This window comes from Geospiza fortis, unplaced genomic scaffold (genome assembly GCF_000277835.1).
Source record: "Geospiza fortis unplaced genomic scaffold, GeoFor_1.0 scaffold130, whole genome shotgun sequence".
Lineage (NCBI taxonomy): Eukaryota > Metazoa > Chordata > Aves > Passeriformes > Thraupidae > Geospiza > Geospiza fortis.
In genome coordinates this window covers 7,387,361-7,411,194 of record NW_005054300.1, presented here as the reverse complement: position 1 = coordinate 7,411,194, position 23,834 = coordinate 7,387,361, and the positions used below count along the sequence as shown (strand labels likewise).

The 23,834-nt window shown below is 38.5% G+C and overlaps 1 protein-coding gene across 1 annotated transcript in view; it reads right to left on the bottom strand.

The window, feature by feature from the left end:
- The window catches only part of BLNK (B cell linker), a 92,223-nt gene that overhangs the window by 10,087 nt on the left and 58,302 nt on the right, over positions 1-23,834 (bottom strand). The window contains exons 4-21 of the mRNA XM_031062705.1: positions 23,397-23,462; positions 18,170-18,226; positions 16,092-16,141; positions 15,099-15,139; positions 13,843-13,999; positions 12,537-12,706; positions 11,983-12,064; positions 11,158-11,238; positions 9,695-9,720; positions 9,132-9,160; positions 8,703-8,798; positions 7,881-7,923; positions 5,029-5,056; positions 4,663-4,735; positions 4,078-4,108; positions 3,066-3,108; positions 2,316-2,394; positions 1,868-1,899 (exon numbers count right to left, since the gene is read on the bottom strand). Coding sequence (XP_030918565.1) covers positions 1,868-1,899; positions 2,316-2,394; positions 3,066-3,108; positions 4,078-4,108; positions 4,663-4,735; positions 5,029-5,056; positions 7,881-7,923; positions 8,703-8,798; positions 9,132-9,160; positions 9,695-9,720; positions 11,158-11,238; positions 11,983-12,064; positions 12,537-12,706; positions 13,843-13,999; positions 15,099-15,139; positions 16,092-16,141; positions 18,170-18,226; positions 23,397-23,462 — 1,184 coding nt within the window. The remainder of the gene's footprint in view (positions 1-1,867; positions 1,900-2,315; positions 2,395-3,065; positions 3,109-4,077; positions 4,109-4,662; positions 4,736-5,028; positions 5,057-7,880; positions 7,924-8,702; positions 8,799-9,131; positions 9,161-9,694; positions 9,721-11,157; positions 11,239-11,982; positions 12,065-12,536; positions 12,707-13,842; positions 14,000-15,098; positions 15,140-16,091; positions 16,142-18,169; positions 18,227-23,396; positions 23,463-23,834) is intronic.

Sequence of the window (23,834 nt, the reverse complement as noted above, 5' to 3'; positions counted from 1 at the left end):
CCTTTTACGACAGTCGCACTTTACGGCCGGCTTTACGACAGTCGCACTTTACGGCGCCCTTTACGACAGTTTCGCTTTACGGCACATTTTACGACACTTTACGTCAGTCGCGCTTTACGGCACCTTTTACGACAGTCGCGCTTTACGACGCCTTTTACGACAGTCGCGATTTACGACCGGTTTTACGACAGTCGCGCTTTACGGCACCTTTTTCAACAGCCATGCTAATGCATGTTCTCTTGAGGCTATAAAAGTGTAGCCCAAAGGAATATTTATTACTTTGTCTTTAAAGTAATTTTGCTTTGAAAGTGTTTTATTATGCCCCGGATTTATCTTTTATAATAATTAAATTAACATATGCATTAATTTTAATATTATACAATTAAAATATTTAAATGCATTACTTTTAAGCTCTTTTGTTGTTTGTCTTCTCTAAAACGTTGTTTCAGTGTTTTTATAAAAATGGAAAATGGTGTTGGTTAAAACAGTTCACTATAAACAAGACAATTTATTACAATAGGATTTCCTAGTTTTTTTCATATTATTTTTATTCTTTATACTACGTGGATGTTTCTATTAAGTTTACTTCAGTATGAGTATTATATTCCATTGTTTGTGTTTTTATACCAGCAAGGATATGGGAATTAGTTGCTCATCTCACTTCATCATAAATGCAGGTGTGTGCAGACTAGACTGAAATTACACTTGAAAGTAATCATCCATGGAGCCATAAAGCCCTCGTCTAAAAAGAGCTGTTGAGTCTGAAAATGTTGTAATTTACTTCTGTTTTATTTGCAGATTGCCTTCTCACAGCACAATACTATCATGGATCTGGTGCAGTTCTTTGTCACCTTCTTCAGGTAAATTGCTTTCTTTTGTCTTCTGACTGAAATCCTGATGACTCTTTACCATCAAACCAGTATCTTAACCAGCTTCTGAATCTTGAGAAATGCCTGAAAGGAGGCCTCCAAACTGTGGTCCCTAATTTGTACCAGTGGAGGGGCAGCTGCTGGAATCTTGCGTTATATAATTGTGTATTTCATGATCAGTGGTACAGTCCTCACACCTCATGAAGGTTGGCTGGGTTTGTACCATATATTACAGGGATTAAGAAAAACCAGCTAATGTTTCCAGGAAAGAAATACACTAATAACAGCTTGTCAGTTTAAGCTACACCAAATGTAGATTTATATGTGTCATTCTCACCATCTGTTTACAACATGAAAGATATGTTCAGACTGAATATGTACAGTAAAGGGCTTACTGGAAGGTCAGAAAAGTGTCTGCTAACAAGGAACTAGAAAAATGTTCAATCTAATTTACAATTCTCTACAAAGAGGGTTTATACACACATTACCTAATTTGTTTTTAGCTGTGAACTGAAACAAAGTCCATCTTGGAAAGCACTACTTAGGAAAGAGCTTCAGCAATTGCTATTATAAAAGTACTTTCTTTTTTCCTTCTGTAGAAAAAGAATAAATTGAATGTAATAATAATCTGTCTGTCTTGTAGTAAACAGAAGCCTGGAGCAGCCCAAAAATGTCATATTTAGGGTTCTTCTGTGACAAGGAAGATTGATGGAATCTTTATTATGATGGGAAATGACCCAAATTGCCTTTGCTAGAGATTTCCAGTATTCATAAATATAAATGAAGCACTCATTTTCCATCAATAATCCTGAGATACTCCCTTAATTTTACTAGCTGAACTAAGATCTTGGATACTTGACCTTCTCTTTGTATGCATTACAGATACATTAACTGCAAACTAATTAATGTACAAGGTATTTTGAAATATTTTTAATTCAAAGATTAATTTGAAAGAACAAGTTAATCATATTTTAATTCAAAAACGGAATTATACTTACTTGGCAGAATTGAGGGCTTTTGGAGCAGAGGCCTGAAATAAATGTTGAGAGATTACAGAAAGGTCTGAGGGGATGTACCCAGTCCTGATAATATGAGAACTGAAAATATGCAGAGGTAGAATGTGTTCCATCTCACCCATGTGTTCACTGAGAAATATGGGTCTGATACAGGTATTTTAAAAAATGATATCCCACTAGTAGAAATTTAAACATATGTTTTAAATCTCAATTACTTTATTACAGATTATATCCCCTTATGCTTTTTGGTGATGGTTATAGTATTTGTATGCATTCATTTGCCATGTTTTATTTTTTTGCCACTGTGAGGCTTCAGGAATCTCAGCTCTGAGAAAGGAACAAGGAGGCTCCAGTGAAAAGAGTGCTCCCCTTTGAGCCTCTCACAGCTGGTGCACTGCAATATTCCCAAGAGGATGGAAAGGGACCTTACTTTTGGGCACCACTTGGAAGGGGGGGAAGTGGAAGGTCCTGGCTGGAATTGCGCTGTCGTTCTGGTACCATAGGTTTTTCTGGAATTTGGGAAAACAAACGGTAGAGTTAAGATTTCTTCAGAAATATATTATCCCAGGTTAGGGAGTCCCAGTAGGTGAAGGAGAGTTTCTTTTACTATAAATTTGGTTTTTTTTCTGACATGGCAGTCTGCTATTGCGCTGCTGTTAACTAATTCTAGGCAAATACCTGTGCTGTGGATGCCTGAGGGGCTGGGTGGGACTCTGACACAGGGGTAGGAGGGCAGGCAGCCCAGAGTGAGGCAGCAGCTCCAGCTGGAGCCGCCTCACCCAGACACAGACAGAGCCACAGACAGAGCCAGGATGGATTCCCTGCCCGTGCCAGGGACTGCCTCTTGCCAGGAGTCGGCTCTGTGAGGGATGGTTCTGGCTGAGTTCAGAGCCTGTCCCTCCCTTCCCCCTTTTCCACTTCCAGGGCTCCATGGGCACACTGCTGGTCCATCACTGTGCTACATTACCCTGCCAGGAACCTCAGCAGCTTTACTGGGACTGCTGTCAGAGAACAATGACACTCACTGCAACTAAGGCTGTCCAGATCCAGTTTGAAACTGCTAAAACCAAACACCCCTCAAAAACCTACAGTAACTTGAACGTGGTGCTGTATGCTTCATGTTTTTAGTAAAAAAAAATTGGATAAACATCAACTTTTCACATTAGTGGCTATAATTTACCTTCACTTGCAGTTAAGTTCTCTCTGGAAGGTAAACACGGTTTCTGCAGTAAAAGAGAAGGACAACCAAATATTAACTGGCACTTGTACAGCAATGTTTATCATTTATACTTTGTGAAACAGTTTAGAATTGACAATATCCTGGAAGAATTAGGAGGCAGGGACATAGCCATTCTGTGAAGAGTCTCTAGTTGTATGACCTTGAAGTATGTGATTTTGCAAAGGAGATTTGGAAAGAATCCCAGCTTGTGGGTATAAATAGATGGAGAAAAACAAAAATCTAGATGGTTCATTCTTATCTCAGGAGCTAAAATCAGAAGTCTATCCCAAATACTTGAAAATGAAAATTGGATTTTCACCCGTATTGAACTATGCACACAAATATCTGAACACATTTTCTTCTGTTTACTGGAAGTTAAACTGTCAGTTTAGCTCACAGTAAAACTGGAACCAATCTTCCACTTTTAATTTTTTTTTTGCTTTCATTTTGAAACAATGATAATAAACTGCCAGTTTTGAAACATTTTTTGAATTAATTTCTTTGAAAATTTCAACCAGTCTTCTTACTTTCTGCCTCAAGAAGTTTTGGGATATTTTTTGAATTACTGAAAAACCTCAGACAAATTCTGGTAAAATCCTGCATATTTCTTGAGCTATCACTTTCAATGAGCTCATGTTCTCCATAGGCAGCCCTGTACATTCTGGGAATACTTCTGAATTGTCTGTGTTCTCATCTATTTCTCATTTATTCAGTCCGTACACTGTTTTTATTGTTACATCCCAGGGCATTGAATTCAAACGTTGCTTTGATCAAAATATTTTTCTGCTTGAGCAGAAAGATCACTGATCTTCATTCGTGTAATAGCACTCAAATATTTCCTGTCTTTATAACTCTGTCCCCTAGCATTTTTTACATTTATCTTGTAACCAAACCCATGGTAAAATTAAGTTTTACAATAAATTAAAAATATAAGAGAAGTTTTGGGTGATTATACAATTACAAATCAACTTACTGGTAAAATTACTGCATTAGAAGTTTTCTTGCTGAAGTACGGAGGAAAAAGAAAAATAAAGAATATGGTTACTTAGCAGATACATGGATTCATTTAGCAACTAAACATCAGTTTCAGTGGTTCTCAGGGTATTTCTGTCTAAGATGGGATTCACTGGATACTTGTAGCAGTTAGAAACAAAGAATATCAGACCCAATGTGGGCACTCACGAAAGGTAGTTACACAAGGAAGCTACAACTTTGTCCAATCCTTAACAGGCATTGGAGGGGCAGGAGAACTTAGTGAAAGCTTTCTGCACCTCCAGGCTTGCATGTGCTAGTGCTGCAGTATCTAAATCAGCCAAGGCAGCCAGCATCTGCCATCAGTGGCAGGCAGTGAAGGGCAAGGCCACTTGGCATACAAACAGTGCTCCTCCAGAAACAGCAAAATAACAGCTTGCCTTTGCCTAGTCAGGATATCTTTCATGAACAGCAATAAATGTTATTCCTGAATTCTAATTGCTATAGGCAAGGATAGGAGTTAGCTCCTAATACACCTATTAAACCCATCCCCCTCAAAGAAGTACTTTTATCATTTTTTACTCACAGGCCCCTTGGTAATGGAGACGGAGCTGCTCCAGTGGGAAATCTGGATTCCCGTGTGTTATTGAACCTCTGACCTAGAGATGTAAGCAATATATTTAGTATGCAATGTGAGCGGTATCTGAACAGTGGATTTTCCTCATTGCCATTTTAGTGTTAATATAATAAAGGTAAAAAATATCCACTGCTTTAATTTTTTTCTTAACATGTTTTCAGTATGATTATACAAGAGAACAGTTCAGTAACACTTCTTGCTTGATGGTGACTGTACAGATAAAATTTACTGACACACTACATGACCCACTGTGTTCTGCTAACTGGTGGCATATCAGTCCCTCTCACACTGCTGTGTTTTCATCTGAATACTTACTTTCATCATTGTTGCTTGCTTCATGGTCCTGTAATGAAAAAAGAGGTTAGATTTGATATGAAGGAATTAAAAATTCCTTCACTACCAGAAGGACACAGAGGTAATGGAGCAGAGAAGGGCAACAAGGCTGAAAGGACTGAAGCACAAGTGTTATGTGGGGCGGCTGAGGGAGCTGGGCATGTTTAGCCTGGAGAAAAGGAGGCTCAGGGGGGCCTTGCTGCTCTCTACAAGTACCTGAAAGGAGGGTATCAGGCTTTTCTCCCAGGTAACAAGTGACAGGAGAAGAGGAAATGGCCTAATGCTACACCAGGAGAGGTTTAGATTAGATATTAGAAAAAATGTTTTCACTGAAAGGGTGGTCAGGCATGGAATGGGCTGCCCAGGGAAGTGGTGGAATCACCATCCTTGGAGGTGTTCAAAGGCCATGTGAATGTGGCACTTATGGACATGGTTTACTGGTGAACATGGTGGTGCTGGACTAACAGCTGGAACTTGATCTTAGAGGTCTTTCTCAGCCTGAATGATTCTTTAATTATTAAATGAGAACTGCATGAATAATCATGCATATGGTTTTGGTATCTGTAGTAATTTTTAGAGAAATATTTGTACAGAAGGCATATAGTATCCAGAATACTTTCATGATGTCATTGAAAAATTTTAAGCAACCATCAAATTTTGAACTTTCCAATAATCTTGAGATTGCTTGTAGTAAGTATTGAGAAAATTTGGCCTTAGTTTTGCAGTGAGACCTTTTGGTTCATGTTTAATTTCTGACCTGGAAGACAGAAATTTTGCAGCAGATTTGAACATACTAAAAACACATCTTCCACTGAATAGAGGAAACTGAGTAGACCCTCTTATCACCATGCTAGAATTGAAGCAATCCACCTAATTTCCTGGCTTCTTTGGGAGATGCTTAATTTTGACTCCCATTTCTTGACTTTTAGGGAAGCAAGACTCCCATCTGGTAAGTATCTTTCAAAGAGGTACCAGTTATTAATTTGTCTGTCTTCATCTACCCAGCTAATAGCTTTTCACTAATGTTAGTGACAAATGCCTCCATTCTCTGGCTGGAGAGATGCAATCCATCACACAGCAGTTGGGGAAATGAGACATGGCAACATTTTTCTCCCAGTCAGCTCAGGCCTTTGAGAGGAACAAGGGTTACAGTCCTGTGCACATGATCAGTGCTGGTTAGTGCTGACAGCAGACTGAATGGGAGCAGTTAACAGATGTTTCCATCTTCGTTTGGGCTTTGTCAATGTGCTGTAGCCAGGGATGGAAACGAACAACAGAGCACTGGACAAACATCATGCTCATTACCATGTGTTTGTTTAAAATTGTAAAGACTTACAAGACAAGCAAAGACCCCAGAATTGGGACTGCACTGAGCAACTCTTTCTTAGGCTGACTCTTGTGACAAACTGGTGAGCTGCAAGCACCCAGGAGCTGAATACACCCATGGTACCAATGAGTGTTTGTCTGGGAGCTTCATCTCGGAGCTGTAACTCACTCAGTGTGTGGCTCCAGCTAAAGGATAGTCTCTTTTTATTCTCTGCAAAGTTAGGATGATATCCATCTCAAACGCAAGCTTTGAAAATGCATTAATGGAGAGGTTTCAGCTGCAATATGGCACTCGAGTCTGTTCTGAAGTAGGAGTATTCTAAGTGCTGATCAGATAGTGGAATTTCTGTCCAATATCCTCCCTTGAGATGTGAGATTTTTTTCTTATCTTGTATTGATAAGAAAAGCTGAGAAATAAAACTATTTCATAAAAGAGAAATCCCAAATTTGTCACTGCTTTGGATTTGTTCAGAATCCCACAGGATACAGATCTAAATGGGAAGAACTTTGTGATGAGGTGGAAGGGAAACTAAAATGCTGTAGTACATACAAACTGCTTGGTACATCTAGAAATTTGAAGACTGAAGACTATAAGGTGCTCATATACCACCTGCACTGTTACCATAACTTCTAATCCTATTATATGACCCCAAATTCCTGGTTTTAAGTGTCTAATTTCTCTATATAGTTATTGGTAGACTGATTATTTCCTAGGGACAATTCAGAGCACAGGGCTGGGACAGGGTCTGAGAATGCAGCTTTTGGCACAGATGCTGACACAGCTGACACACTGCTCTGTTCTTGGCCCCTCATGAAGACCCTCTCAAACTGGCACAGCTGAGTAGAGCTAGTGTGTAGATCAATTAATGGAGCTAATCTGGCTGAAAAAGAATCTTTTATGATTTGCGTTTGCTCCTTTCTGCAGCTGGACAAGTTTCCAAATAGTTTGCTTAAAACAACCCAGCACAGTGGAAGAGACAGATGGGATAAGAGCAGAGGGAGGCAGAGGGAGAAAGGGACTGGCTGAAACACAGCCTTAGGACCCAAGGCCTGTAATTAGTCCTTCAAGGACTGCATTTTCTAGTGATACTGGTAACTCAGACTACCCTGACATTTTAGAAGGTTTCAATTTTCAGAAAGCATAAATCATTCACCATCTGAGAGGAATGAGGCCTAAGGAAAAGTCCTTCAGATTGGGCAGAATCATCCTCTGCTACTTAAAATAAGGTTCCTGAAGTACAACTGGTACAAGAAATTGTTTTTGTGGACTGAAACATATATCTTATATCCCAAAAAACATTTAAACTTTTTCTTGGATCAATACAGATGTCCAGTGCTCTTTTGCCCAAAGGATTAATAGCAACAATCACAATATTAGATGAATCTGACATTTGGTCATCTGTTTCTGTTATTTAATCCAGATAATAAAGAGATAATCCATCTATTTAGATATGAAACACAGGACTAAAGTTAACATGTTCTTTTGGAGTGCCCCATTAACTACTCACTGGTTTTGGATGAAGACATCTTCTGGGGAGAGGCAAAATATTTCTGAAAAATACACACAGTAAGTTATAATGAATAGGATTTATTATAACAATTTATTTAATTGGCTCAGATGGGTTTTTTAAGATTTAGAGGGAAGGAGGTCTGCAGTAAATGGATTTGATTTCAGCTCTGCACAGCTACAGTGCTTGCGGTGATGCTGTGCCCTCGGTGTGGAACTACTCTGGAACAGCTCCTGTTCTAGACCTTGGGTCCCCTGTGACTGCACAGGACCTCACCAAACACCCTCACACACAGAGTACTGTGGATGCCTCCTTCTGGGAGCACGTAACACACTCTGTAAAACAATGACCTAGAGAGGAGGCAGGGCTTATGATGCAGCTTTCTATGCTTCTGGGGACACAGGAGTGAGGTAGGCTGCACACTCAAGTATGATTTTTTCCTTTTCTGCCAGAGACTTGGGATATAAACCATGGATTTACTGAGCCCAGTTTCTTTACAAGCAACCTTGTAACAACTGCAAAAACATCTAATTTGCAAGGGTGCAGAGATGGCTACTAAGACCTTAAACTGGCTGGCAGAGATTTTTTATCCCTGTACTGGATCCCTAAAGGGATATTTCAGAAAATCCTACCTATATGGCAAACTGCCTTCAACACAGAAGTTCACAAAGCAAGGAGAGCTTTTGGTTCTCACCTTGTCCTAGCATCCCTAGCTATTTGAGTGGCCTGACAACTGTTTATTGTTTGAAGTCTACACATTAAAGAGAAGAAATTTTTTTCTCTGCTAACATTTCCTATTGATCTAAGCTGCTGTTAACTTACCTGGAATTATCCTGCTTAGATGACTCTCTGGTCATGCTGTGCATGTGGGAGTGCTCTGTACTCTGAGCAGGCATAAACATGAGTGGCTTGGTGAACCTAGTAATGAAACATGAATTAAGAAAGGAAAATTACATTTAACAACAATGAATAAAAACAAAATCTCTTTCCCCTACCCCCTCAAAATTCTAATAAGTAACCTTAAGAGTATTTCTTTTTAGTATGTATTACACTTGGATTATTGAAATTAACATAGAAATGGTTGATAATATTTGTGCAGATAATCTGAAGAGATATTTACTGTATGTATTTCTTACTTCTGTTACTGTATTTCTTCTAGAAAAAGAATTACCAGACATGTAGTATCTAGATGAGAAAAAATATTTTCTGACAGTTTTAAATAATGCACAAACATTGACAGCAATGGGTTACCTGGTTACTGGTGGTGGTGATGGTTTTTCCTGTAAGAGAAAATGCACTGAATTGTTTTTTGGTCACTTTTTAATTTCATAAAATGGAATGAAATAGTATGATCCTATTTATGTTACCACATCAAGATATTATTTTTGCATTGTGATACAGATTTCTACTAGAGCTCTGTCTGGTAATTTACATTAGGATGGGACAGGCAAGAACTCAACATCAGTAAATCTGCTTTGGCCATATGTTCTGTCAGTACCAGCAAATGGGAAAAAAATTACTGTGTCAGAACTGTCATTGCTCCTCTGCTGCAGTTCTGCTTCTGTAAAACATTCCCTTAGGCTGCTGCTTCACAGATTGGATCACTATCACAGAGGACTGGGAAACTTTCCCCTTCCCATTTACTCTTTTGAAATGGTTTGCCAGCTTTTCTGAAAAGGGAGTGTCAGAAAGCTTTAAGTGCAGGAAGAGATATGTTCCCAGTTTTCCCTTTTGAAAGGCTGATAAGCTTTTCTCACAGTCACATCTGTACCCTGCCTGAAGGCAGTGGGAGTGATACTGTAGAAAGGCCTCACCTCTTCTTCAGGAACCTCGTAGACTTCTACAGGACAGGGAAGAAATAAAAAGCATTCTTTAGTGTAGCAAAACCATAGTGCATGTTAACATAAAAGCTGATCTGAATTTGTATCAGTCATACTTCTGACTCTGGAAAAATAACTTGAAGAATCTGCTCAGAATTTGAATCTGCCACCAAAACCCTGGAGCAGCAACACCCCCTGTCTTGTAGGGGAAATTTCAGGTGAAGTCACAGGAATTCTGATAGGCAGTCACTGTGTTAGTCAAGTTTCCTCCCATCACAAAATCTTTTTATTGTTTTGTTTTTCTTCTCGTTCCCTCCCCCCTGCAAGGAAGATGAATGCTTGTGTTGTGCAAACCTGGATCAGTTTGGAAAAAATGTGTTATCACACCTGTAGTAGCATTTAGCCTTTCCTTGACTCAGGGAGGAAGGAATCAGGTCCGTCATAAATACAAGCTGGCTCACTTGCATGGCCAACATCCCTCCCTGAGTTCTGACCCACAACTATATTTTAATTCATACATGATGGAAGAAAAAACCTCCAGCATCTTCATCTATGCCCAGTTTCTTGGATGCAAATAGAATCCTATTTCAGTAAATTTCATGTCAGGTTTCATCACTTTACGGCACTCAAGTGTCCCAGCTCCCAGCAGGGGGAGATGTTTTATTCTGCAGTAACATCTGTCAGGAGCTGGTTGTTGCTCGACACTGATTTACAGAAAGGCTGAGATTGAAAAGGGCATTTTAAAATGTCTGGAAAATAACTCACGAAATCTCAAGCATTCATAACAAATGTTAGTTTATGACTTGTAGTGTGTGACTTTAAAGCTAAACACATTGCTAATGAATATGCAAAGCTTTTTAAAGAACTGTGTCATGTCTGGAAAGGTTACATCCAAGCAATTAATGAGAGTGAGGATGCAAAACAACTCTAAGTTGGAAGACAGAAATTAACAAGAATATCTGAATTTACAAAAGCAAATAGGATTCCTCTTATTTGCTTCTGCTTTTGTTTCTTTTTCCAAATAAACTGCTCTTTACAGAACCTCAATGGGAACACTATTATAAAAGGCCATGCAAGACATTAGCCTGTACAGAATTTCTATATGGTTAAGTCTGAAGTATTGGCTCTTGATTCCTATGGTGAAATGGGATTACTGACATACTGAGTTCTATAATTCTTTTTGCTGTATTGATTCATTTGTGTTCCTCCACTAGAGCAAAAGACTACAAATGAATTAATTTGGGACAAATAACTTGTTCTAGTTTTATTCATGCTTAAAATGGATTTACTGTTCAAGCTAGACAAAGCAACTGCTACAACATAGAAAAGCTAAAGAGGAACATATTTTTGTTTTACTTCAGTATGTCATAGGGTTAGTGGTGTGAATACATCAGGCATAATTTAATATTTCACAGTTTTACATTATTTTATTCTAAGAGCAATGCAGCTTCACGTACCTTGCATGATAGAAGTAAGAGAAGGCTTTGGAGAAATAGGGGGGGCTGGCTTTGTTGTCTTCATAAATCTGTTCACAGGTGCTAAAAACATTTTATTCATGTACATATATATATATATATATATATATATATTTGTGCATGTGTGTATATATACATCTGTTTACAAACTAACAATATAACATTTATACAATAAGAATGAATATTAAGTAGGTCCAAATGGCAACCTTTTGTGTGACCTTGAATAGATCAACTGAGTCAGAAAGCAGCTCTCATTTTAAAAAAGAAGGATTATTCAGTATTTCAGCCTTTCTGAAGAGGTTTGATACTGTCAGTAATGTCAGAGAGCAGAACTACAGTTTCTTCTCTGTTTACTTTTCACCTTTGGGCTGTAGTAGTTTCATTCTCTAGCTAAATATACTTATATATAAGTGAGATTAAAAAAAAACCAAAGTCTGTCTTTATCTACTAAATATCTAAAAATGCTTGTTTTTCTCCTGAAGCACTTCAGCAAACAGAGAATTTTAATGCTACTGCTCCCTTGGTTGAGAAGGCCATATGTCATGAGAAGCCTCCTGGTTGTACAAGGGCTGGACTTTGAAATAGCTAAGAGAGGTAGAAATTAAACATGTCTTTCAATAGTTAAAAATAATTTTCCTTGGCCTTGTCATAAGCCAAAGGAGCCAACTGCCTTTTTGCAGGCTGGGATCTCTTTAATAGCTGCATTTCCACTCTTTGAACCCTAGAAACAGACATTAATTTGACCCATTTTTTCCACTATTATTCCTAATAAAGCAATAATTATAAGCTTATATGACTAAAACTCACGTCTTGTAGGTAGTGACATGCTGCCTTCTGTGGGTTGAATATAGTTATCATCATCATTGTCCACTGGCACAATGTAGTTATCCTATGAGAAATGCAGGACAAAAATCTCTCAGTTAAACCTCCATCATGCCATCAAACTGTTTGGATTGAAGCCCTGGCAGCAGTTTACAATAGCTGCCATTCCACAGTGACTCCTATTTCAGACATTCATCATCCTGTGTGGAAGGGAATCCCAAAGACTGAAATCCCTGTATGGAATTATTCCACTGGTGCGTGGAAGCCCTCCCTTCCCTCTAGGGTCCTGGAGCAGCCTTTGAGGTTACTCTCTCCCCACTGCCTGCAGCTTGTTATGGATGATCAGGAGCTATTCCATGGTCTAAAGAGCCTCCTTGATGCTCAAAGCAGGTAGATATCCCCTAGGAGTCAGCGTGGTACTTGCAGGTCACTGTTAGTGATGTACAGAATGATTTGTACTACAAAGGCTAAGAAGAGACCAGCCGATGGCATTGCTATGACATTTACACAGTTATAACAAATATATCTGTAAACTTTACCTCATCATCACTGCACTCCTTAGGCTTAGGTGGCACTTTTGGTTTTGCAGCAGGAGATAGCAGTGGCATGGATGGCACACATGGTTTCTTTGGTCTGGACATGGCTGGACTGGGTGTACTTGGGAGAGGTTTGTTGATGGGAGGAAGCTTCTGGTGACTGGGGCGATTGTCTTTTCATTTGGTAGAAAACAACAATTTTAGTAAAAATTACACATTAGTCTCTGCACTTTCTTCTACTGCTTGTGCAAAAGTCTTTGCTGTGGCTGCAGCACAGGTCAAATGGCAGACCTGGGCACAGCTGGACCTGATGTTGAGATTTGTGTGTAAACGGGTCCTGGTCCCTTGCCCAGGGCAGCAGCCTGGCCCTCTGTATGAGGTGCAGCAGGTGCCCAGGCACTGGCTGCTGTATGAACAACTGCTCAACTCCCTGGGGAAAAGGTGCTCCCTGGGTGGTGTAGTGCATATGAGACATAAGAAAAATGACACTGGGTGGGACTAGAACAAGAACTATGCCAGGTTCTCTGGGCTGTCAAGTCCTTCCCTTTTCAAAGAACACACACGTGAAGGGCTGATAAACTTCTGTGAGTACACATGTGGTATTTTAACACTTTGATGAATATTCTACATTCAGTAACAGTCTGGTGTCCTACAAAAATGAAAGCAGGCATCATGTCAATGTTTCTTTTCTCCATGTCTCAAATCCTCACCTAACTGAAGCTAACTTCCATTCATTTCAATGCAACCTATCCATGGTTGAAAAGAATCAAATCAGAAAGAAAAAAACCCCTTTATACTGGACTGATGAAAATAAAATCTTGATCCTGTCCTATTTTTTAGGATATTTATCATCCTTAGTACCAATTTGGAAGGAGTGAATATTTGGGCTACTTCTTTTACTGCTTTGGGAATTATGATTGGAGAAATAGAGAAGTTTAAGAAGGGACCTGTCTAGTCTTACGTGCCTCATCTTTAAGAGTAATTGCTGCATCAATATATGTGGATTAATGTGGAGCCCCAAGTTAAAAGTATCTCCCAAGACCTCTGCTTGAATTTTGTCATTAGTAGATGTCTATCACAGTCTCCAGAACACATTATATTAAAATTATAAACATCGCTATTGGTAATACTAACCTGTTTCATGCTGTATTAAAAAAAAATCATACCCCTGAATGCTTAAGATCTGAGTATGAGACTTAAAAGCAAACTCTTGAGGAAAGGACAGATTAGTGCATTTGGGGCCTCTTCTCTTCTGGTACTGATCAAAAAGCAATTATCAAGGTGACATAGTTAACTATTCCATAACTACCTGCATATTCACCCCGAGAAATAGGGAATGCAGAGGGAATCTTCTTTTTCTCCTTCTCACTTGGAGGTGGCTCATAGCTGTCATCAGGATTCTCTTCACTGGGGACCACATACATCTCAGAGTCAGAGTGGTCATCTGGATTTTCATAATCACTGTCCTAGAAAGACATAACTCCCCATTTCTCATCTCATAGCATTCTATAACACAAAATTACAACAATGTACCCTTGAACAGACACATCACATTCCCTTTTTGTGCTACCTCTTGCAAAGAGGCACTCCTGCCTCCTCCCCTTCTGCTCCTCACTGGAACTCCCTTGTCTTTTTGCTATCTCCAAGGAGTCACAGAATCACAGAATTTCTAGGTTGGAAGGGACCTCTAAGATCATCGAGTCCAACCCATCTTCTAACACCTCAACTAGCTCATGGAACCAAGTGCCAGATCCAGTCTTTTTTTAAACACATCAAGGGATGGTGACTCCACCACCTCCCTGGGTAGATGATTCCAGTATTTGATCACTCTTTCTGTGAAAAACTTCCTCCTTAATCCTAGCCTGTATCTCCCTTGGCGCAGTTTGAGACTGTGTCCTCTTGTTCTGTCTGTTGCTGCCCCTTTGAGTCTTTTCACCTCAAGAGCTCAGTCTTCAAATTATGGACCAATTGCTTCTTTCCTTTCCCAGGACAGTTCCTTTCTAGATCCAGCCACATGGATCTTAGTGTGTGTTGTCACTTCCTCTCCCTTTCCAGTTAAAGGGGTACTCAAGATCTGACTCCAGAAGGAGACTGATCACTTCAGGCTGACAGCTGCACCATTACTTTACACGGCTGACAGCCATGAATTGCTTCATTCTAATGTTTTCTAAAATCTTAGCAGAAGCTTTCATTTTTAGTAAGAAGTGGCTTTCCTCTCCTCACCCCTCCCACCCTTCCTGCCCCAAATAAAACCTTCTTCTGAAATTATTGTTCAGTTTAGAAGGTCCCTCAAATTGATGCCATGTGCTTACTTATCCAAAAACCTTAGCATTCATGGCAATCATTGACTGTGCTTCTGAAAGTACTTCTATGTTGAATGTAAAAAAATTGAGGTAGCTAAAAATCAATGGCTACTTGTGAATTAAACTGAGGTAAAAAATAACAACATTTCAATAGTATTCAGTTCAACCACAAGTAGATGATTTCAAAAGAAACTTTTATTATAATTTCTTGAGCTAACTTGTTGCCACAGTAACCTCCTACTAGCCCAAAATATGTACTTACAAAATCATCTGACCATTGTTCCTCTTCGTTGTCTGCGTGTTCTAAACCAAACATTAGAGTTATTTAAGGAGATGTAATAGTGAATATAAATGTTTATCTTAGGTTGGTTTTTCAATCTATAGTTATCATATTTGGTCAAAAAAGAGCGAGCAAAATTTCCAAACAGTTCTGAGCAACACATCTGTTTGGACAGAATAGTAAATTAAATGCCTTTTTGCTTATTTTTGACAAATTATTTCAGAACTGTTGGAAAAGCATTAGAAAATGACAAACTGTGCATGGTCTGAACAGCAGAGCATGCACTTTACCCACAATGTCCTGCTAATGCATCTCATTTTTAAGTAACGGTGCCAATTTCTAGATAATGGAACGCTTGCTGACCTCTGGGCCCTGGTTAAAGTTGGTTAAGTGTTTATATTAAACAGGGAACAGTTACCTGGTAAGTTCCAAACTCTGTCCTGCTTTCTTCTATTCTTATCTTAGCAAGATGGCTGTTAACTTGTAAAAACAGCCATGAACTAGTTTGTGGGCAGTGCTGTATGATAAGCAAGTAAAGGTCTACCTTTAAGATAATTCATGATGATTCTACCTTTAAGATAATTCATGATGTCACCATTACATTAATATCATTAAGATTTTAAATCTGTAATGATGCATTTGTTCAATTTCTTCCATATTTACTTTCACAGTTTCTGTAAGGAGGGGCTGCATGCAAATGCTCCTCCATTTTTACAGCAGCCTCGATACAGAACTCTGATTAAGACTGATTTTGAAAGGGTGGTTACTTGCTACTCTTTATGCTGCCATAATTAGTAATTTCTTTCTTGCCTTTCATTTCAGAGGTGTGAACTACCTTCAGAGTTGTTGATAATGGTATCTTGTTCTCTCATTAAAAACAAATTATGAGGCACTATATGGCTGAAATACTGTTAGGCATATAGATAGCAAATTAACACAGACATGCAGTTTAAATTTACATTAATACAGCCTTACCTGAAGCATAATCCCTTTGTGGCAGACTTGGCGGTGGCTTTTTTTTAAGGCTGTAAATTATAATTATTACATTTATGATCTCATCAGTAACATTCACTAGAAAGGAGTATTAGCCAGACGCATTAAAAAGCTGATATCTAAAGATACCCGCAGCTAAAGAAATACAGATTACCATCACAGATGCTTAGCAAATAGCTGTAGAAGAATGCTTTCAAAAGCTAGAAACTGATAAAATAATAAAATAGAATCTGAGAATTTAATATATTTTTTTTCACTAAGAACATATGTTGAAAGGACAGCTTCTTTGCTCACCCCACGTCTTCTTCATTTCCAGAAAGAAATAAGATAGGGGGCAGAAATAAATGATGATCTATCAGAAGATGAAAATCTGTTCAGGTTCACAGAGGCCTTATTAAGACTATGGCGTAAGAAAGTGGTGTAGCACTCTCCATTTGTATTTTTAGAACTAAATAATTTTGCATGCACTTCATTTGATGGTTAATATTTAAATGTATACCAGGGGTCTCAGTGAAAGATTCTACTTTTTATTATTTTAGGCCGTTATTTCCCTTTTTTGGTAAAAACTGTTACAATGGCATCACATACCAAGTTAATCAAAAGACAATTGATTTGCAGAAATTCTGAAAGGATCTTTTTGTCTATACAGGTAGGTTCATAAGTATGTGCACATATATATATCTCTAGGAGGCAGAAGTACACATATGTGTAAACACATACATACACATATATATATTTATATATGTATATATGTATGTGTGTGTATTCATTTATACTCCTCCTTACTAATTTGCAGCTGTCCAAAAAATACATTGAATTACAGTCAGTGGAATTCTTTCAGTACCCTGTAATGAAAGAGAAGAATTTGGGTTTAAAGTCAAGATGAATAGTGCATGTGTGGCATCACAGGCCAGACTGATGCCTCTGCAGAGGGAAAAAACAACAACCCTTTGTTTTTAGTAGCCAGATAAAACATTAAGATAATTAATTACATTAAAATTATTCTTTAAAGTGACTTTTGAACATTGTCTAACAGCTTCCTCGTAGCACTGATGAGATCTCACCATGGACCTGAAGCTTTGTCTACTAAACTGATGATGTCACTCATTCTTCAGTCAGGTCCTAACAAATTCATTTCAAAAATAAGCAAACAATTTTTAAAAACACATCCTCAAAGAATTTAAAATGTTTTTTGGGATCTCTGAGCAATAGTGTTTACAAATGTTGCTTTTGACACTCAATATTTAGGTCCTATCTAGGCTTGCTGCCTAGGTATCATTCATTGTTCAGGTACCACTTTTACTTAGGGTGGAGGCAGGCTGGCACTACCACATCAACTTACAAATTTTCCTGTCTGTTCTGAGAAATTAATGGGTTGAATTAATGGCATTCTGTTGCTCAGACAATCACCAAAAACACCCCATACATGAATCAATCAATGAATAAATGGTACAGGTATTGCTAGAACTCAAACAAGACCAATCCCCCAAACCAAACAGGAAGATTACTTTTGCAATGTTAGCCTGCTTTATTCATGGCTAATAACACTAATGATGGATAGTTGTCTCCTCAGAGAGCTGAACTTTTAATTTCCTGAAGCATAATGTAACTCAGTGTACAAACAGTAAACTAAAAAGCATTCTCAACAGCTCTGCTCTGGTCTTCTGTCCAGGTTAGCACAGCCATGTTAGAAAGGAAATCCCAGGGCCACTGCCAGGGCTCATCTCATGTCTTAGGAAGGGGAAACCAAGATCTCTTGATGTATTTTGCAACGTATCTGCCATGAGTTGTTCGGAAATGGTGGAGACTTGGAAAATAGTGGAACTGAGGCAACAGTAAGAGGCTCTCTGGGTCATGGTATAAAGTACATGGCTTAAGCAATATCACACATTTCTAAGCTGCTAAACAGAAATCTTCCACACTTGGTACCAGGCCCTGTAAATCCTGGCAGTGGCCCTGGCAGGAAGTGTAAATACGTTATAACGAAAGCACACGAGGGAAGAACAGAGGTCTGTGTCTAAGCAGCCTATCATGCCATGTGCAGCTATGGAATAGCATACCGATCCCAAGTATCTTTCCCAGTTTTGCAAATTAAGGCCACTTGTTCATTTTGGAACCTGAATATCAATAGAAGAAAAGAAATAATGTTTCTGTCACAGAGCTGAAACAGTTCACGGCCACATCTATATTTGCTAGAATATTTTCAAATGCGTTATTTATTCTAAAATTCAAATCCACTTAAAAAGAATTTTTCACAGTACTGGTATGATTTTCTGACTGCTAGAACTGGAATCCAAGCTCTTTTGAAGTCAGCTGCAGAGTCACTTCATGGGAGCCAGAGCTCTACCCAATGTGCAAACCACAACACAAGCTCAAAAGACACAACCCTATGCCAAGGCATGGTTAACCCAGCTACTGCAGACTCTGACCTCACTGTCCACACAGATCCTTGCAGAATGGCAACTGACTCTGTCCTGTTCCCTGAAGTTAATGAGAAGGGACTGCAAGAATCAAATGCCATCTAACTGACCATGTATATTTAAATATACATTTAACCCTAGCACATATATTGGAGCTTCAACAAATAATCAGAGAGCACTTGAGACACTTCATATGTTATAGGTGCTTCTCACATAAGAATAGGATGCAGGTACAGAAATTCAGAACAGCTTTTAAGAGAATAAATTATTCCATTTTAAAGCCATGTATTCCAAGATTTCCCCTTATAATACGCTGAGCTTGATCCAACAAAGCATTTAGGTATGTACTTAAGTTTTTTAACATATACGGTTCTGTAGGAGCTGCAAATATTAATTACTTAGAATTTGTAGCACATTTTTGTTTTCCTGCATTAAGTGAAGAATTTTAAAATAAAAATGCCGCAGAGGTCTGGATGCTTTGCTCTAGCACACTTGTTTTTACAGGCTACACCCAGAAAAACATCCAAACATACATATTAGTCGACCTTTAACTGTAGCGCTTAAATTTTCCCACAGGTGCATTTCCATGCTAGTGCTTCTGCTCACTCCCCCAGCATTAAAGATACGCCTGAAAACTCTTTGTTTTCAAAAGTCCTTTGCTTTTTTAGTATTGTTAAGTCTGTACAAAGTCCACTCCCTTGTTAGGAACCATTTTAACATAATAGTTTTTAAAAAAATTATATTGGCATATTTTCTGACCTGAGTATTTATAGTATCTATTAGCTTTATATGCACTAGAACATCACACTTGTGATTATACAATAAATTAATTGAACTTTGCCAGAAACATTTTCAGAGGTCAAAAAGGTGTGATGAGAACAGATAAACTTTTCCTGAACTGTGTATTCCCAGTGGAAGAGTTTGTTATACGTTTGGAATCATACAGCAATTGTACAAGACAAAATTATACTGAAAGGGATTTTTTTAAAAATTGTTATTATCTTTCACATATGTTCTTACAATGTGCTGTGGCAGTTATAGTAATAAAAATCCTGACACTCAAAACATTCTATTCAGTTACACAGTAATTTTCATGTTTCTTCAGCATAACAGTTAAAATTAGGTATTATACTTTTTCCTGTTTTCTTTTTCTAAGTGTGGTACAGCCTTATTTTAGTACTTTCTCTCACTGTTTGGTTCATAAAATACTGCTTTTCCCTCTGCCAAGGGTTTGATCATGAATGTCTTTAAGTTGTAGCTATGAAGGTTGAACAGACATTTGGTGACACAACTATTTTTCTGCCTAAAGTTACTGCCTATATATTACAAATTATAAATGGTATAGAGAAATGGACCACACAAATCTGAAGCAAAGATTTACCCACCTAAAAAGCTGGGTAAAGCATCTTTGTTCCATTTTCCAGGTCACACGGCAAATGTTCAAGAAATGGACACATTTGCATAGTGTGCAGTCAGAAACATGAGTACAAGTGCATGATTTCTGATGGCTTTGTGAAGGATGGGATATTATAACAAGGACAATAAAAGGAACTTCTTGTTTTTTGTTCAACACAGTAGGTCAGTACATGCAAAACTTTAGGCGAAGTCCTGACTTTGCTGTGCATGCAGTGTGACTTTTAACACCCAATGTCAGTGGAGCCAGGATTCCACTGAACAAAGCCTTAAAGCTTATGATGCACAGATGAGTGCTCTGTCTTTACAGTGTGTTTCAAGCACAGGGCACCATCCTCCATCCTGAAACCTATGATTGCTTTGCTTCCCTGTTCTGTATTACCAAGAATGTGAGTATGAAAAAAATGCCCCCAGTTCTCATTGTTTATCCAATGCTGGCTACACTCATTGCTTCTACACCTGAGTACATAATCCTGTTTGACACTGTGATCTGCACAGCAGCTGGGACTCAGGGCTGTAAACAGCTCTGCATGTGATTAAGGGCAAGCAGGTGACAGCTACCCTGCAGTGGCCAATATTTTCACTGCCAGAAAACGTTGAGTTGGAGTGGGGAACAAACAGGAACTTTAAACCAATGAATAAACAACCTTTCTATTTCTTTCCTGCTACCAGGACTGCTCAGCCTGCTTTCCACACACCTTTAAGACACACATACATAGTAGATTAATTTGTCCCCACCTGCACCCCACAGATGAACTAGCCTGGAGAGCAAAGGTTTTGACACAAGACCTTTTAAATTTCTACAGAATCAGAAGCCAATCCAGATTTTAGAAGTCTTTTAACAAATACTGCTACTAAGTCATTAGTCACTGCATTTCACGAATATTTGATAATTCTTTCAATTTGTGTAGCAGAGGCTTACAGCACACATCTGGGTGATAACTTTAGGCTTCAGATATGCAAGTACACTATTTGAATTCTCTAAAATGATTTCTACTTATAATAGGTTTCATTTTCATTTTCTTTTCCAGGATATGGATGAATCTATGCTACACAAAACCCATTTTAAATAAAATTTTTCCTGCTTCAGTCATGTTTAGAACCTTGACATTTAATAAAATAATCCTTTAACTGAAATGGAAGTAGTGATCATCTGGATAACCATGTTTTGTTTGTTTTTACAAACAAAAAGCCCCTAAAGATTGCACAGTAAGGAACACAGCCAGCTCTAATTCTGTAAAGCTTAGCACCTTTCCTACATATCCTTATCAGTGCTGTCAACTCATGCTTTTATTGCAAGTCTCATTATGTGCTGGGTTCAAGACTTGAACTCTGAAGTCATGTGCAAATATTAGAAATTCTTCAATTTTTAAAATTAAATTTCTGATCTTCATAACTGCAAAAAATATTATTACTCAGATGAATCACAGTAACATCAGAAAGATTATTATGCTTTTATACCTTGTGTTCTTTGTGTTCTTCTAACTGGGACAGTTGACATGTGAGCTTTGCGCCGCAGTCATACTTTGAGTTTTTATGAGTCTGCTCTTTTATATATATGTATTTTATCTTGACTGAATCAAAGAATTACAGTGCTATAGGATCAATCTTTGACACTTAATGACGACCAGCTTCTGCTACATTTGGTTCATGTTACTTCTCCCTTTTCTGTTCTTCCCCTCTTACTCTTAGGAAAGACACCATCAGAGCAACTGATTAACAGCAGAATTCACGTTCAGGCCACGACAGGAGACACTTTGTAGCCTCAAATGATAAACCTTAGAAGCTTCTGTTGTTTCTGTCATCTTTCCTCTCTGAGGCTTTTGAACTGAGTCCACTGGAACATTATTAATTACAGTTAAACAACTACTGTGAAGTAGGAAGCCACCCTTTATTAAAAAGCAACAACTGTAATAAACCCTCTTTATCCCCTTCCCCTCCAAAACCCCACCAAAAGCCTTGGACAGCCTAGCAGCTCTTCCCTGTCAGCAGGTCCCAGATGAAAATAAGTTTTTTGTAGATGGGTGGTGAACACAGTGGTCACTGTGTTAGAAACAAAAACACAAATTAACTAAAAAACCCAAGTAGTTGAAAGAGGGCCATTTTATGGGAAACTCTCTTTTGTGCTTGCATGGAAATAAGTATAGCAAGTGACTGTGATTAACTGTGAACTGCAGCAATCTTAGAGTGAAAGAGGATGAGTAAAGGAAAAAAAACTATCTCAAAAATCTATCTGATAGATCAGGTGTTTTACCATCACAGCCTGCTCAAGGTCTGTGGGCAGAAAACACAGCTGTGGAAATGAGAGCACAAAGGAGGCCAAGATTGTCCCTCCTGCCTGGGGAACAGGAGAGCTGGGCAGTCCTGCTGCTCCTGGGAGTGCATCCCCCTCCTCTGGCAGCTCCAGCAGCTGCCCACAAACACCAGCCCAGCCCGGGCTGGCAGCAGGGCCAGGGGCTGGGCCAGCCTGGCTCTCCAGAGCTCCTGCACAGCCACACCTGGCAGCAGCTGACTGATCGCTTCAGCTACACCCAGAATTAGCGACTTCCCTTGAACTCATCACCATCATCCCTCTTTAAAAACAATTTAAAACAATGCTTCCACGTGTCTTTTATGTACAAGAGCTGTATTTCTAGAATTTAACATGGTTGTCCTGGAAACAATGCAGATAGGTGTTGTAATTAACTTCTAAAAGTACTTAATACTTTTGTTGCCAATGTCCCATGTAAAGAAACACACCTGAATGAGAAAATCACATCCAAATGGAATTTCAATGCAAATGAGCTGTTGCATTAAGAAAAGTGTGCTAAATAGCTAATTGCTTTAAATAGATGTTTGTCTGGAAACAGTGAATAGTGTATTCATTTGACAAGTATGCAAAATTACTGGAATTTCTTTCTATGTATAAATACATATGAATAATACTTTCATGCACGTGACACAATCTGCATGCTGTTCAGTATGTCTTACTAGAATAAGGGTGCTAGGTAATGCTGGATTTTGTTTTATGAGACTGAAACACAGGAGGACTTTGCATTTTTATGGGAATTTTAAGTATGACGTCTGACCAGTTGGTTCAAGGTGGAGCTCAAATTCAACTTAATTGCAGCGGGAAGCCTAAACAGTTGCCTAAGGAGAAAGGCAGACATGCAAACAACAAGCAATGACCATTCCCAGCAAACATTTAAAAAAAAGGCTCTTCGCTCAAATACTGGTTTTTTCCAAGGCTACAAACACAACCTATCATTGGACTCCAGTTCTGCAACTCCTTTATGATAGTCTTAATACTGATGACCATTCTGCAGGTTGCAGTCTGAACCAAAGCTCTTTGCATGCACAGAAGTGCATCCCTCTGGAATTACATGGTCCCATCACTAAACTACCACACACCACTCTGCTCATAATCCAAACTTCCCCACATTGATAAAACTAGGGATTGGCATTGCAAACTTACTTTTTGAACTTGTTTATTATCCCACTTTCATTTTTCTTGATGTCATGCACCATCTTTTGAAGCTTCCTGTAAGATAATAAACAAAGCCAGCATTAATTTACCAAGTGGTTGAACATTAATATAAATTAAGAAAAATATGCTCAGTATATCTTCAATAAATAGTTTAATTGTTAAATCATTTGTGCATGAAGTTTTCCTTCCTTTTAAGGAGCCCTTTAGCATTATTTGTGCTATCCTTCTAAATACAATTAAAGATGGTATAAACAATCAATTTAAGAGTAAGTGCATCAGGAAAAAATAAATCCTTGCCTAAATTAATAGTTTCGAATATTTAAATGTTGACATTTTATCTAGAATTGACTTCAAAACTCTGCAAGGCTCTAATGGTGATGCCCTCTGATTTCTGGCCATACATGGGACATTTAAATATCATGAGAA